We start from the raw sequence: 13,567 nt of genomic DNA on the forward strand, positions 1-13,567 counted from the left end.
GTGGGAGCTCACAGGTGCATGATAGCTTCCCAAGGCAGAATTTATGGGGGTTTGTAGCCAAGACATCTGCTTTTCTCCAGCACTATCACAGCTTCAGACCCCGTTTAAAACAGTTTACACATCGGTTTCATGCTGGGACACTGCAGGCTTCTCTAAAAGGCTATGGCCTGTGGGATCTCAACCACACTGGGCTGCATCCCACATTTAAACCACTTCAGTGTGTATTTTGAGGCTGTGTCTGAGGTATAGTCTTAATATTTCACCCTATTTCTGAGGTATATTTTTAATATTTCATCCTCTTTATTTAAGGTATATTCTTGAGATTCAGGAGGGACACATTTTTCCTCTATTCCTCAGGTGATTTCTGCCTTTGGGGTTGACACTGCTACCCTCCTCGAGGCTGTGAGGTGTTTGCTCTGCGTTTTCCGAGGAGTTTTCTTTAAAGAGAGAGCGGTGAGGTGCTGGAACAGCTGCCCAGAGAGGTTGTGGATGCCCTGTCCGTCCCTGAAGGTGTTCAAGGCCGGGTTGGATGGAGCCCTGGGCAGCCTGGTCTGGTATTGAGTGTGGAATTTGGTGGCCCTGCATGTGGCAGGGGGTTGGGAGCTTCATGACCCTTGATGTCCCTTCCAACCCTGGCCATTCTGTGATTCTGTGATTCTGTCAAAAGATGAGAATGGGACGAGGACGGAGGGGTTGGGGGAGGAATGACTCCGTGCCTCAGTTTCCCCTCTCCTAAGTCCTCCAAGCTGCCCGATGCAGCGCAGGACACAAGGCGGCGCTGTGCTCAACGGCGGCGACAGTCTTCCCCCCAACCACTCCTCTCACCTCCCCTCTCGCTCGTCCCGCCCCCGCGTCTCCCTGCAACTCGCTGATTGGCTGCCACCTCCACCGCCGCCATTTTCAAACCGCCGGTTCGCCTCCGCCGCTGTTTTTCGCCGCCGCCATTTTCCGCCGAGCGGAAGCGGCGCGGTGTCGTCCGGTTTCCCCCTTCCTCTCGTTCCTCAACCTGACTCTTCACCATGGAAGCCGAGCCCGTGGGCCAGAAGCCCCCTCGGCGGAGAAGGAGTAGGGTCAGTGCTGGGACCAGCGCCGGCCGCTCGCCCCCGGCGGACAGCACCCCCGGTGGGGCCGCGTCCTGCAGCCGGTAGGAGCCGCCATCCCTCCCCGTCCTTCTGTCAGGGGCTGCGGACCGTGTTTCTCCCTGGGTGTGCGCGTACCGTGAAAAGGGGGTTTCGTCTTCCTGTCATGTACAGGGGACGTTTCCTCAACCCTCGGGGAGCTCCACGCTTCCTTGCCTTGTAAAAGGGACCCTGCGCCCTTCTGTCTGATGGGGGAATTCCCTTCCAACGGCTTTACGGGATCTCTGACACTTTACAAAGCGGGCTTTCTCCCCACGCTGCTGCAGGCTTTCCCACCTTATTAAGGTGGTTGTGTCCACGGCTTCGGGGGCCCTGAGTGTCCTGTAATTGGGCATAGGGTTCCCCAATGCTCCGTTGTACGCTTTAAATGTGTGTGGGAGGGGGCATTCCTCAGGCTATCACACGTTTTCCTGCCTATTTCTGTCCCGTAAAAGGGGACTTTGGTCCCATTTCAGCCTGTGTCCCCAACCGCTCAAAGGTTTCTGTGCAAATATTATTCTCCACCACCTTTTGTGGGATCCTTGCAGCCCCTATTTGTCTCGGAGAAGGAGGAGAGGCTCTTTGCTCCTCAGGGTGGGTGTTGGTGCAATGTAGGGGTGGGGTTTCTCTTTCCCCTATCTGTTGTCACGCTGCTCCCCCTCTGCCTCTTTATCACCCATTTTAGATACTGATTTCTGCAGGGTTCCCGTTGGGCGTAGTGGGTGTTGTTAAATACAGAGTTTAGGATTGCTCTGTTTCGGTCCTTTAGGGAGGATTGGGCTGGGGTCAAACTCCCTTGGCCATCACCAGCACTCTTGGGGGGCTGGGCCAAGCTTCCAGGATCTCCTCCAGTCATAACACTAGATCGACTCTGTCCTTTGGGTGTGGAAGGGATCCTGTGTCAGCCCTGGCTTTTACTCTTGTTTTTAAATCCATCTGTGTACCATTTATTACTGTTATTTTGATGTGCTGGACTTGAGAGACCTTTCTAGAGACCGCCCTGTGAAAGAAACCATTATGTCTTAAGTTTACCTGTGGATGATCTTATCTTTGTTGACCCTGATACCTGAATGTGTTTATAGGCAGTCGTGGATCTGAGTGACTCAACTCCTGATTTTTATCAGGACAAACTCAGTTTGATCAGCACAGGTTTGTGTTTTTATTGTTTTCAGGGTTAGGAAATTACTCTTCCAACTTTGCTGGTGATGTAGAAAGCACATTCATGTTCAGATAGATACGGATTTAGAGGCAGTGGGCCTGTCATCTGGATCTTTTCCTCACTGATCTGGTTCTTTGTGCCCTTTGCAAGACCGCAGTTCTTTGTAACCCTGCCTGGCTGCTGCAACCTGCCTGGGTTGGAGTGGTGAGAAAAACTCCTGTTTTTCCTCCAGTCCTGCTTGAGCCCTTGGAAGGTAACCTTTGTTTTGAAATGTGTTGAAATCTCTCACAAGCTGTGTGGGTGTGCTCTGTGATTTAAATGAAAGCAAAGTGAATGTTGGTGTTATAACTGTTAAAATGTTGGTTTTGATATTGGCTGGCTTTAGTACCCAGGGAGTGTTTCATATGGTTGAATGCTTCAATGAGCCTTAAAACACATATTTTCATAGAAATATGTTGCAGTATTGTCTTGATGATCAAACTGTAGCTTGTAATTACTACATTTGAAAAATGTAGAGTAATTGAAGGCTTCAGTGTCTTGGTGAGGTGGTGAAACATGCTGGCTGGCTCTGTTTTTGGGATGGTCACACATTCCTTTGTGAGGATTGTCTGTGTGGAGAGACTCGGAGAAATTGTGGAGAAATTGGGAAAGGAGTTTATGTGGAAAGGACACATATGTATTAAGTCTTCATCCTGAGACATAGGCAAGATGATGAAGCTGCTGGCTTGAGAATGACAGAAGAGTTTAATAACAAGTAGAGACTCTTGGTGGTCTCCAGTTCAGCCCTTCCTTAAAATAGGGCCAACTACAAATTCAGCTCAAATTGCTCAGAGCATTGGCCAGGTGAGACCAGAATCATCCAAAGACAAATGTCATTGCCTCTAGGGGGTCTGTATTTCAAAGTTGGACCACATTTATTGTGCAAATGTATTTTTCTTCATATCTATTTTTCCTTGCTGTGACTCTTTCCATTCTGCTGTGTGCACACAAGATAGCTGTTTTTTTGCTTTCTCTACTTCTTTTCAGATAGCTAGAGCCTGCTTTGCAGTCTCTCCTCATGCAAAGGAAGCCCATTCTGTTTTTCTTCATCCATTCTGTGTTCCAGCTGTAGCACGTTCTCTTTTGCCCTTGTCTGGATGTAGAATCACAAGGTTGGAAAGGAGCCACAAGATCATCTAGCCCAACTGTCCTCCTGTCTCCATTACTGCCACAAGCTGTAAACCATATCTCGTAGCACCCCATCCAGCCACCTTGCTGCAGAACACAAGTGACATCATTTACATTGCTTAATCTCCTCAACTGTGGTGAAGTGGAAAATGAGGAGGGAGCAAAAAAAGTATCTGGAAATAGGTTTGTTTTCTCTGCTTTATTTTTGTTTACACCTTAGCCAAGTTTGTGTCTTGTGTCTGAATGCTCCTGCTACAGGGTTCAGTTCTAAAGCTTTCAACCAATCTGACCTTGGCTACCTCCATCCTCTATTGATTTGCCTTAACACTTGTGCAGGCATGCATGAAAAAGCCTTTTGTCTCCAGCCCTGTAACCCGACCCTGGAGGAGGAGTCCTCTGCCCACCAGGCTGATTTTAGTCAAATATCTCCAGGCAAACCCAGAGCTCCGGTTGCAGGCCTGGGGCCTCTCGTTGAAAGTCTATGAATGCGTGAAATACATTCAGCAGTGTTTGAGGGCGAGGTAATAGCCTTTATTAGATGTGCCCCTTTGCACACGCTGCTTTGCTTTTCTACTCGTAGACCCTCATGGATGTGATGTTCTCAAGCAGTCTCAAACCTGCTGAGGATTAGCATAAAATTGTTTGGGTTGGAAGGATCCTCAAGGGTCGTGAAGTGCCAGCTCTCCTGCCTCAGGCAGGGTTGTCAACCGATCGAGTACTAAACCAGACTGCACAGAGCCCCACTCACCCTGGCACTGAATGCTTCCAGGGATGGGGCAATTGCAACCTGTTCTAGCATCTCACCACCATATTTTGTAGAAAGCATCAATTTTTGTTTCCAAAAGCGTTTGTGACCAGGGAGATGTGAAGGGGTGCTGTTTGGACAGAGTATTTGTTATCAGGCCTTTGTGTAATCCCACAGCTGTGTCTAAAAAAGGGGGGAGACAGTGTGATAGATGGTAACTTCACTTGGCTGTGGGTATTTCACATGAGAGCTCTGATCTGGGGATTGCTCTAACATCTTATTTTCCCTTTAGGTCTTTCCTTCCTTCAGCAATAGAATCAAGGTTAGAAAAGACCACTAAGATCATGTAGTCCAACATAAATCATCTACTGCAACCACAATAGTGCAGTAGTTCTTCCATGATTATGTCAATCGGATTTAAGGTATGAGCAGGGCAGGTAATTTCTCTGTTGAACAAAGGGAGAGGAAGATAACGTGCCCAGAGCAGTGCTGAGGTGAGAGAGAGGAATACATTTACCGAGATTATTTGCTCTATTGCCAGCTGGTTTCAGACCTGGAATCAGAGTGCAGTGCTAGGGGAATGTTTCTATGAACTTCACATCCTTGGCTTTGACAGCTGAGTGGCGAATAAACTGCAAAAAGGCTTCTGGGATGGATAGAAGAAATCTTGTTTGGGTTTTTGTTTGTTCTGTAATCCTGTTCCTGACTTCATAGCTTATCTCATATTGAGGTGAATCCAGGTAAAGCTGACGGCTCAGGGGCATGTTATCTCTTCTGAGGCAACGCAGATAAAACAGTGAGTGTTCTCTTGCCCCAGACGCACTATCTAACCCCAGTTTGCATCTCTCATACCTCTTCTGCCAAGCTGCAGGACCCATAGCTCAGCACCCTGAGGGGAGGAGACAGGTACCCTCCAACCCCAGGCAAGCCTGGAGTTTACAAAATGTTCTTATCTTTGTCCAGATTCTAACTGTTCTGGTATCTAGAAACAGTCCATGGCATTCATATTGCAAAAGCAGCCAGAGGGAATTGTGCAGGGTTGAAATACTGCTGTGCTGAGGACAGAAGTGGACTGTCACATCATTTAATTTCAGCCCTAACTCACATTCCCCTGCTCTAGTGTCTGTATCTCGTGTTTTGGTAGTACAGAGTCACTGCTATTTGCAGCTGATCCTGTGATCAAATGTGGTTCTGTGGTCGGCTGATCCTTGCTCAGCTTTTGAGGTCTCAGTATTAAAACAAGGATGTGCTACTTGAGTCGAACTCTGCAGTGGGAAGGGGAAAGATGCATATTCATGTACTTGTAAACATTTTAATTGTAACCATCAGTTCTCAGTTGTTATTCAAATGGGATTAATCCCAATTATCCTGCTGACTTTGGAAGGATTAAAGAAAGTGCTTTTTATGTAGATCACATTTAGTGTGGAAGATGGAAAAGCTGCTCAGTTGTCAACTTCTTGTCACATTAAGCCTTTGAGGCCTGAAGGAGGCCGGCCACTGTTGGATTGAGAAAGCAAGGACAGACAGCTGCTGGCAGTGTGGTGAGTGGATGGGACTGGCAGAGCAGCAGCAGGTGTTGGAGACTGACAGCATCCATGTGTGTTTTCTCATTTGTGGTGCAACTGTGAACCCCCTACCAAAGGGGGGTGGATGTTCCCCAAAACAATTCTGTTTCCGCTGCTTCCCTTGCAGAAATCCCACTCAGTGTGACTGCAGGGTTTTTCTGTTGAACCAACACCCCCAAAAACATGTGATTGCTGACCAAACCACCTTTCCTTATGGCTCGGGGATTGCTGAACTCTGCTTTAGGGTTGTGACTGCGAGGAGGATGCATTTTTTGGTGTCAGCCTGCAGTCACATAAAGCAAGAGCCTTTGCTGCAGCTGCTGAGGGAGCTTTGTAGAGAGATTTCATAGCTGAGTTAGGAGCAAAGAAGCTGGTTGTCAACTTGGATGGATTTTAAAGAGGCATCTGAAACGAGTCCTCTCTGAATAATAAAAAGTCTTTCGAAATCTGTGATCACCCATTTATTCTGCACGGTTTGCAGTAAAGTCTTCAACTGGCTTGTGTTTATTCACTACACATTTAGCCTGTTTAATGTCAGTTGTTTGTTGGCCTATGACCTAATGCCAAGTGTTTTGATGGTGATACCTCTTTCTTCTTTCTAATTATGGCTTTTCTGAAATGAGTGTTTGTTTGCTCTTGATCTCTTTTGTGATTAAAGCCTATATTCCGTCAGACTTTCTTGGACTGGTAAAATAATAATGCAGAGTGCAAACATACACTTTTCTTTCCTATTATCACATCAAAGTTAGCACAAATGGAAACTTTTACTCCACTGAAGAAGGTAGCGATTAAAATGCATCGCTTGAACATAATTGGAAGCTACAGTGCAGCTTTCAGAAAATGTCTAGAGGCTCTCATATTACCACTGCTTTTATTCCAAAGCAGACTGTGAGTGTCTGGGTCTCAATGTGTTCGGGGCTTGGTATGCAAACATGCAGTGGCTTCGGTCAGTTGTGCTTCAATGCCCAGCTCACAGGAGGTGGGAGATGCTGCACTTGGGCAGTGGTAAACAGGAATCAATCAGGGTTTCATCTTCTAAAAAGCTTTTACTTTGTTACTTCTGCTTCTCTTCAGTTTTCATTTGTGCAGGAGCTCTACTTTCCAACAGCTGGGAACAAAGTATCTCTAAAACTGGGGCTTTGTATTTAAAGTGATAAAATTGTGGCACTGTACTTTTGCTTTGGATAGACTCATTTTCAGTGAAACCTATTAGCTTTTTATGCTTTTCAACTCTCCCTGCACTCTTGAGTGCCTGAAGGTTTAATAAAATCTGTATGTTCCTGTAGCAAACTGGATTGAAATCCTGACCTTACTGGACACCAATTAACACCTGCTGATGTAAGAGTACTGGTGTTCTTCTGCAAGGAGCAAAGAAACCTGAGCATACCTGACTGGTCACAGCCCTGTACACTTGTATCTCTTTGTTAGGCCATTCTGAGTGTATTAAAGCACAGACAAAATGAATATAACAAGCTGAAGTAAGCACTGTGTGTGCTTTCAGTGGCCTCTGTGCAAATATCTAAGAAATGTTGATAACACCTGTGGAGCACTCGCCTCCTGTGCGTGCTCCCTGTGCACCTCAGTGCTTGGAGGTGCTGGAAATGAGGTTTCTCATAGAGGAGATAACATGGGAGCAGAGGGACGAAAGAAAAACCCGTGAAATCATTCAAAACTTAGCTTTTTTTCTAAAGCATGATGCTTGTGCTTTGCCGAAATACATGGCAAATGCCACCAGCCAGTTATTGAAACCTCGGGTAGCTTTTAGCACTCTCAGCTTCCCTTTATCTGAACACTGATTGTGGGTTAACACCAGTCTCTTAATTACTATGTGCTGATGATAGCCTGACTCGTTATTGTCTTGTAAAACAGAAGTCACGCTACACTTACCAAGTAATTATCTTCACTCATAAACGATTATCCTCAATGTTCATTTGCTTAATCCAAGCTATTACTGCTGCAATTAATATTTTTCAGGGCAAACTTGTCACAGATGCCTTCAAGGATGCTTCCATCAGATAAGTAAATCACGGTGGGTTAGGAGGAGAGATTTTTGCAGCCCAGACAACTTCAGTCCTAAGGTCAAAAGATAAGACATCTCTTCTGTAAACAGAGCCCTTTGATGATAAGGAAGATCCCATCAGTGCCTTGGCACCCAGTGAAGTAATCCTTTTCCACGTGCTGAAGGTACTTTTTCCTCAAAAAGAAATGTTCTTAATTCTAAATGTCTTTTCTGGCTGCTTTTGCTTCTGGCCTGAGTGTAGGCAAAGGTTGGGCTGAGCCCACAAAAGTGGCACAGTCCAATGTGATGGGGAGAGGAGCTCGTTTTTCTATTTTTCACTTAATTAGTAGTTCATCATAGAATGGCCTGGGCTGAAAGGGACCACAGTGAAAAAAGCAAAGCACTACAGCAATGTCAGTATGTAAAGGTGGTTTTTCTTAAAGGACTGAAATCCAGTGTGAGAGACAACAGGTAAGGGCAGGCAGTAGGATTTCAAGTTTGGATTATTGTCTTTGTTGCCCTGGAGGGCAGCAGATAGTCCCAGACTATATTGGGAAATAGCAGATATCAGCTAATCAAGAACAAGAGGAGGCTGGCAGCCTTCCTTCCAAGCAGTGGTGGCAGACACAGGCTTATCTGAAGATAGCAGTGGATCTCTTCTGAGGAGTCTTTAAAAGAAGGCAAATGCATGTGATGCAGTAGAAGAGGAATCCTATAAAGTGAGCTGGGAAGTGCAGAGAATGATGCAGTTAATATGGAGGACTTATGAGCTTAGATGAGAAAAATTTATAGTTGAAGAACAGCTTACTGTGAAGGAAAAAAGACCTGGCTTTATTAATCTTCTCAACTCCAAAAATGCAGCAGCCCTTTTACTTACATCTCTACTGGATAAAAAAGGATAGTAAGAACTTGAGCTCTAACTGGGAGTGTGGATACTGTGCTTCAGACCAACATTGTGGTGCTTTCATTCTTTCTGTGATACCAACAGAGACTCAAGGTGCAGCTGCTTTGCCTTGAAACTGTTGAGCTTGGACTATTTCACCAGCTGCCATTCATCTGTCATTCATTCTCACGTGATGGCACGTGGGTTTCCAAGTGGCAGCCAGCAAGCCTCATGTCCTTGGTATGCCTGCTGAACACATCCCAAAACATCCCTAGGGAAGGCAGTGATCACTGTTTGCCATAGGCTTTGCTCCCTGCTTGCATGATTAAGCAAACTGCAGAGGTGAGGAAAACTGACAGCCTCGAAACTCTTTGCTTCTTCACAGAAATGGGATTTGAGTGAGTTTAATAGAGTGCTGAGCATGTCAAGTAGAGGCAGAATTGTTATTAACCTATGAAATTGTCTGTCTTGTGGATAGGCTTTAGTGTTTGATATTCTGCAGTGGAGGGATGGAAATGTGAGGCAGCTCAAGGAAGTGGAGAGCCATAGCATTGCCAGCTCCCTGCAGGGCTGGACCTCAGACCATGTGAAAGTGAAGGCTCAAGAAAATAAAGGGCAAGGAAGAGAGGAGGAAAAGCGTGTGCAGATTAAAGAAGTGTTCCTTATCTGATGAGAGAAGAGCAAGCCAGTGCTGCTGAGAATTTATGGGACATCTGCAGCTTTCACTGTCAGGTCAAGCTTCCAAATGCCAGAGCAGAGCACACAGTGAAGTATTCACATTGTTCCTGCTGAGATGAATGCTGGTGCTCAAGTCTGACATCATAGCAGACCTCAAGGCTTTCAGTTTCTGTTGCATTAATTGCTTTTGGTTTCAATTTTCTGGGATATTGGTCTTGCCAAAGTCATTCGAGGTAAAACCGAGCCCAAGAGGATTAAAAAATGTTTCTTCTTCCCGAGGGCTGGAATTTTGGGAACTGTTTATATGTGGAAGGATGTGAGCAAACAGCTGAGGCCACTTTTCAGAAGTGCCAAAGTAGATGTCCTACATGTGCCGAGGTCCCCTGGTGGGAAGTGGGAGGTCCTCTGGTGGGAAGAGGTATCTTTATATTGTTTTGGCAGTAGCAGAGGATGTTGCTGCTTGTGACAAACAGCTTAAGAATTTAGGATTGAAAGTATGTGAACGAGGCGTGCTGGTAAAAGACAGCTTAGACTGTAAACATTGTGTGGACCTAGAGTCACCTGATTTCATATGGACCTTACTTATACTGAGAACTTGTCTTTACAGTTTGATTTTTCTACTTTGGAAATACAAGGGGAAATGGTTTGAAGTTGAAGGAGGGAAGATTTAGATGAGGTGTCCAGAGGAAGTTCTTTGCTCTGAGAGTGGTGAGGTGCTGGAACAGCTGCCCAGAGAGGCTGTGGATGCCCCGTGCATCCCTGCAGGGGATCAAGGCCAGGCTGGATGGGGCTCTGGGCAGCCTGGGCTGCTATGAAATGTGGAGGTTGGTGGCCCTGTATGAGGCAAGGGGGTTGGAGCTTCATAATCCTGAGGTCCTTTCAAACCTGACTTGTAAAGACTTATTTTGGATACTAGAAAAACTCCTTACAATAAATGCTTTCTTTCTACCTCTGCTATCAGTTGGCTAAAGTTGCTTGTTGTCACCTCTCTTTTGTTTTTCCTTTTTCCCTTCTCTTCCTTTCCAGTCAGATGTGCCAATGTATTTTATACTTTCATTTCTGTAAGCAGCTTTGAGTCTGCTATCACTGCGTTCTTGCTCTGAAGAAGCAGCGGAAGTGTGGGGTTTTCTGGTGAGTGTCAGGGCCCTGCAGCACTGGAACTTAAAGGAACATTTTGAAATGCCTGAGAAAGGAAAGCAGTGATAAGAGCCCTGTGAATAATTTGTGGAAGGAAGGAACTCTTCCCAGAAAGAAACACAATAAGTAGTGAAAGATGGATGAGTGCTGGGAAGCACTGCAGTGAGAAACGAAACTACAATGAAAATTTCCCTGAAAAATAATTCATAAGTGAGGAGGAAACTTGGTGATGGACTTGATGCTGCTGAGTAAAACAGTTAATGAGGATGGAAAAGCCCTTTTCCCCCAATGTATCTTACATAAGGTGGGTTCTTACTGAGTGAGGATGTCTGTAATGGTGAAGCTGGTGTCCTTTTATTGCTGCAACTGAAGGACTTTTTAGAAACCTGAAATGTAGGTGAATGCAGGGATTGCTCCATCTGCTAATCAGAATTACCTGGTCTAGAGGGAGATATCCCTGCCTATAGCAGGGGGTTGGAACTAGATGATCTTAAAGGTCCCATCCAACCCAAACCATTCTCTGATTCTACATAAACATGACAGCCCCATGCTAAAAGACAACTATCAAATATTCCAGATTAGGAAATACCTCATGCAGTGGGGAGCCATGTAGTGCTGAGCCTCCAGTAAATGTATTACGTGTGTCATCAGTGGACAGCTAACAAAGCTTTGCCTTGTGCAGGTTTTCATGTGAGAGCCGTGTCCCATTGGGGCATGACTTTGTCACCTCGTGACAAGCCCTGACCACGAAGACTGCAGGTGTGAGTTTAAGGAACTTGGTCTTCTAAACCAAACCATACTACTAAAATACTCAGAGTTGGAGAACACAAGTGGCTTGTGACTTGCTTTCAAATAGCATTTTAAATGGCCATTAAGTTTACCCTCCTAGCTGCACATACTCTTTGCTTCTAGCTTGTAGACTGCAGGGGGCAAACCTCAGCAGTCCCTGGGAAGCAGCTGCAGTTGCACGTAGCATTCACATGCCCAAATACAGCCTTGTTCTTTTAACAGTTTAACATTTGCAGCTTTGATTCGCTTGCAGAATCTCCTTCCTTCGCTGTGAGAAGTATAAATAATTCCACAGTTTCCCCACAGAGAATTACAGCCTGCCAGCAAAATCTGCTCAACTCCAGTGCCATAGGGTTGGTGGTCCCACAGTTACCACATCCTGGTGAGAGGGGAAGTACCTTATTAAATGTTTAACATAATTGCAAGCAATTACCTGACCAAACCTTCAACTTTACCTGCAAATGGACAGGAAGGCAGGCTTGATCACAGGACTTGACTTCCTGGTGTCTTGCTCTCCTCAGGCAATTTTATTTAGGGTTACTTTGAAGTCTTTCCAGAAATTAAAGCTGGATGGAGACCCTCCCAATAAATAGCCTTTTAACAGGAAGGAAAAAGACACAGATAATATCAGACCTGACTGTCAGATGTATGGATGCTCCCGCGTGGACAAGATAATTTTTATTCCTTGATCAGGACCCTCAGTACTTCCCAACAAGTTCTCCAAAAGAGATATTTACACCCATAAAAAGGGATGATAAGGTCTTCTGTTTGAGACCATGGCTGCAGACTTCATGCTCATAGCATAATCCCTGCTCTATTTGGATGGCTTGCTGCTCACCTTTATTCCCAATGGTTGTTTTGGTGAAGCTGTAGAAAACAGACAACAACAAAAAAGGCCTAAAGCCAATAATGTGATTAGAATTGCAAATCTGAGTCAGCCCTGCCTAACGTGTAGGAGTAACAACAACGTTGGCTCAGGTTTCCTGCATGTTTCAGCAAGTAGTCCCAAGGACAGGCAGTGGTGTAGCCTGATTTCCTATGGAGCTGCCTCCTGCTTGGCTTCACTGATGTCTTTTTATCTCCACTTCCATGGCTGAAGCATAACATGATGTGTGGAGATAGAAAATGGTTTGGAAAGATAAAGTGTGTGAAAGTTGAGTCTTTGAGTCTGTTCAATGGATGCAAGTTGCTTTGGGGAAGGCGTAAACCAATAAACCCCTGCTGGGGGTTCTGGGCCCTCCTGGGCTCTGATCCCAGAGGCATCAGAGCATCATTTGCAAACCACTGATGCTATCCAATACACTTTTCCTTTGGTGTGCTCCAAGAGCTTTCTTCTTGGTCTGTCATCCTTGTGTTTTAGAGCACACACACTGGGAATTTTCTAGTACAAGCTTAGAGACTCCAGAACTGCTGGGGCTGAATCAGGCAGAGCTTTACTTCATCACTGAGGATGCAATGAAATCCTCCTCCTCTAGATGTCACCTCTGGATTGGGAAACAGCTCTCCCTTTGGTTTCACCCCAAGGTATAACTTAAGGGTTTATATTTGAGTTTAATATTACAGTAAGTCGACCAGCTGGGCTACATTTGGAATTAATTTCACTGTACCAAGTCAAATGTGTAATGCTCCCCCACCCAGGGTGAAGGGAAATAATTTCTTGCCTACTACAGGATGACAGTTTTTTTTTTTTTGCTGTTTCCTGCACAATCAATCTTCTTTCATGACATGCTGCCTGCTGACCAGGTCCTTTTCTTAAACCATTTAAGCTCTGCAAGCTCCAAGATGACTTGTGGGGAAGAAAAGTGAGCAGAGAACCAAAATAAATGAATAAATCTGGGAGTGTGGGTGGTCTGGAGGAGGCACACAGAAGGGCAGGGAGTGTTCATCACCTGCATCTTCACTTAAAAGCCCTTCTGCAAAGCGGTCGGGATGGTTCCAGGTTCATTTCTGACAACCCAGAATACATTTTTCTTCAGCATCAGAGAGACCGCAAAAGTTTATTGCATGAAGTTCCAATTAAGCTGATTTCTCACCCCCGCACACATAAATATGTTAAGACTGAACTGCTTCTGTATCTTGCTCAGTGAGAACAGTCAGTTATAGTGCTTGGCTTAGCGTAGATCCCTAGATGAAACAAGGCCTTCCAGTGAGCTGAAGTGATTTAATTCCTGTGAGTGGTTTGGGTTTTGTTGTTTGAATGGCAGTTTTGTTCATAAGTCCCTTGAACTGACTGGAAAATATCACCCAGAGTACTATGAAGCATTAACTAATTAGTGGCCTGTACTCAAAAGTCTTTTCCTAATGCCATCTGCATTACTTCCAGGGAC

At 45.4% G+C, this 13,567-nt stretch overlaps 1 protein-coding gene across 1 annotated transcript in view; it reads left to right on the forward strand.

The window, feature by feature from the left end:
• Nucleotides 1-917: 917 nt before the first annotated feature.
• LOC128079509 (neuroepithelial cell-transforming gene 1 protein-like) overlaps nucleotides 918-13,567 on the forward strand; it is a 31,741-nt gene continuing 19,091 nt past the window's right edge. Inside the window, exon 1 of the mRNA XM_052680797.1 lies at nucleotides 918-1,144. Within this exon, the coding sequence (XP_052536757.1) occupies nucleotides 1,020-1,144 (125 nt within the window). The 5' untranslated portion in view covers nucleotides 918-1,019. The remainder of the gene's footprint in view (nucleotides 1,145-13,567) is intronic.

The sequence above is a fragment of the Tympanuchus pallidicinctus genome, unplaced genomic scaffold, assembly GCF_026119805.1.
Source record: "Tympanuchus pallidicinctus isolate F22 unplaced genomic scaffold, pur_lepc_1.0 scaffold19, whole genome shotgun sequence".
In the NCBI taxonomy this organism is placed as follows: Eukaryota; Metazoa; Chordata; class Aves; order Galliformes; family Phasianidae; genus Tympanuchus; species Tympanuchus pallidicinctus.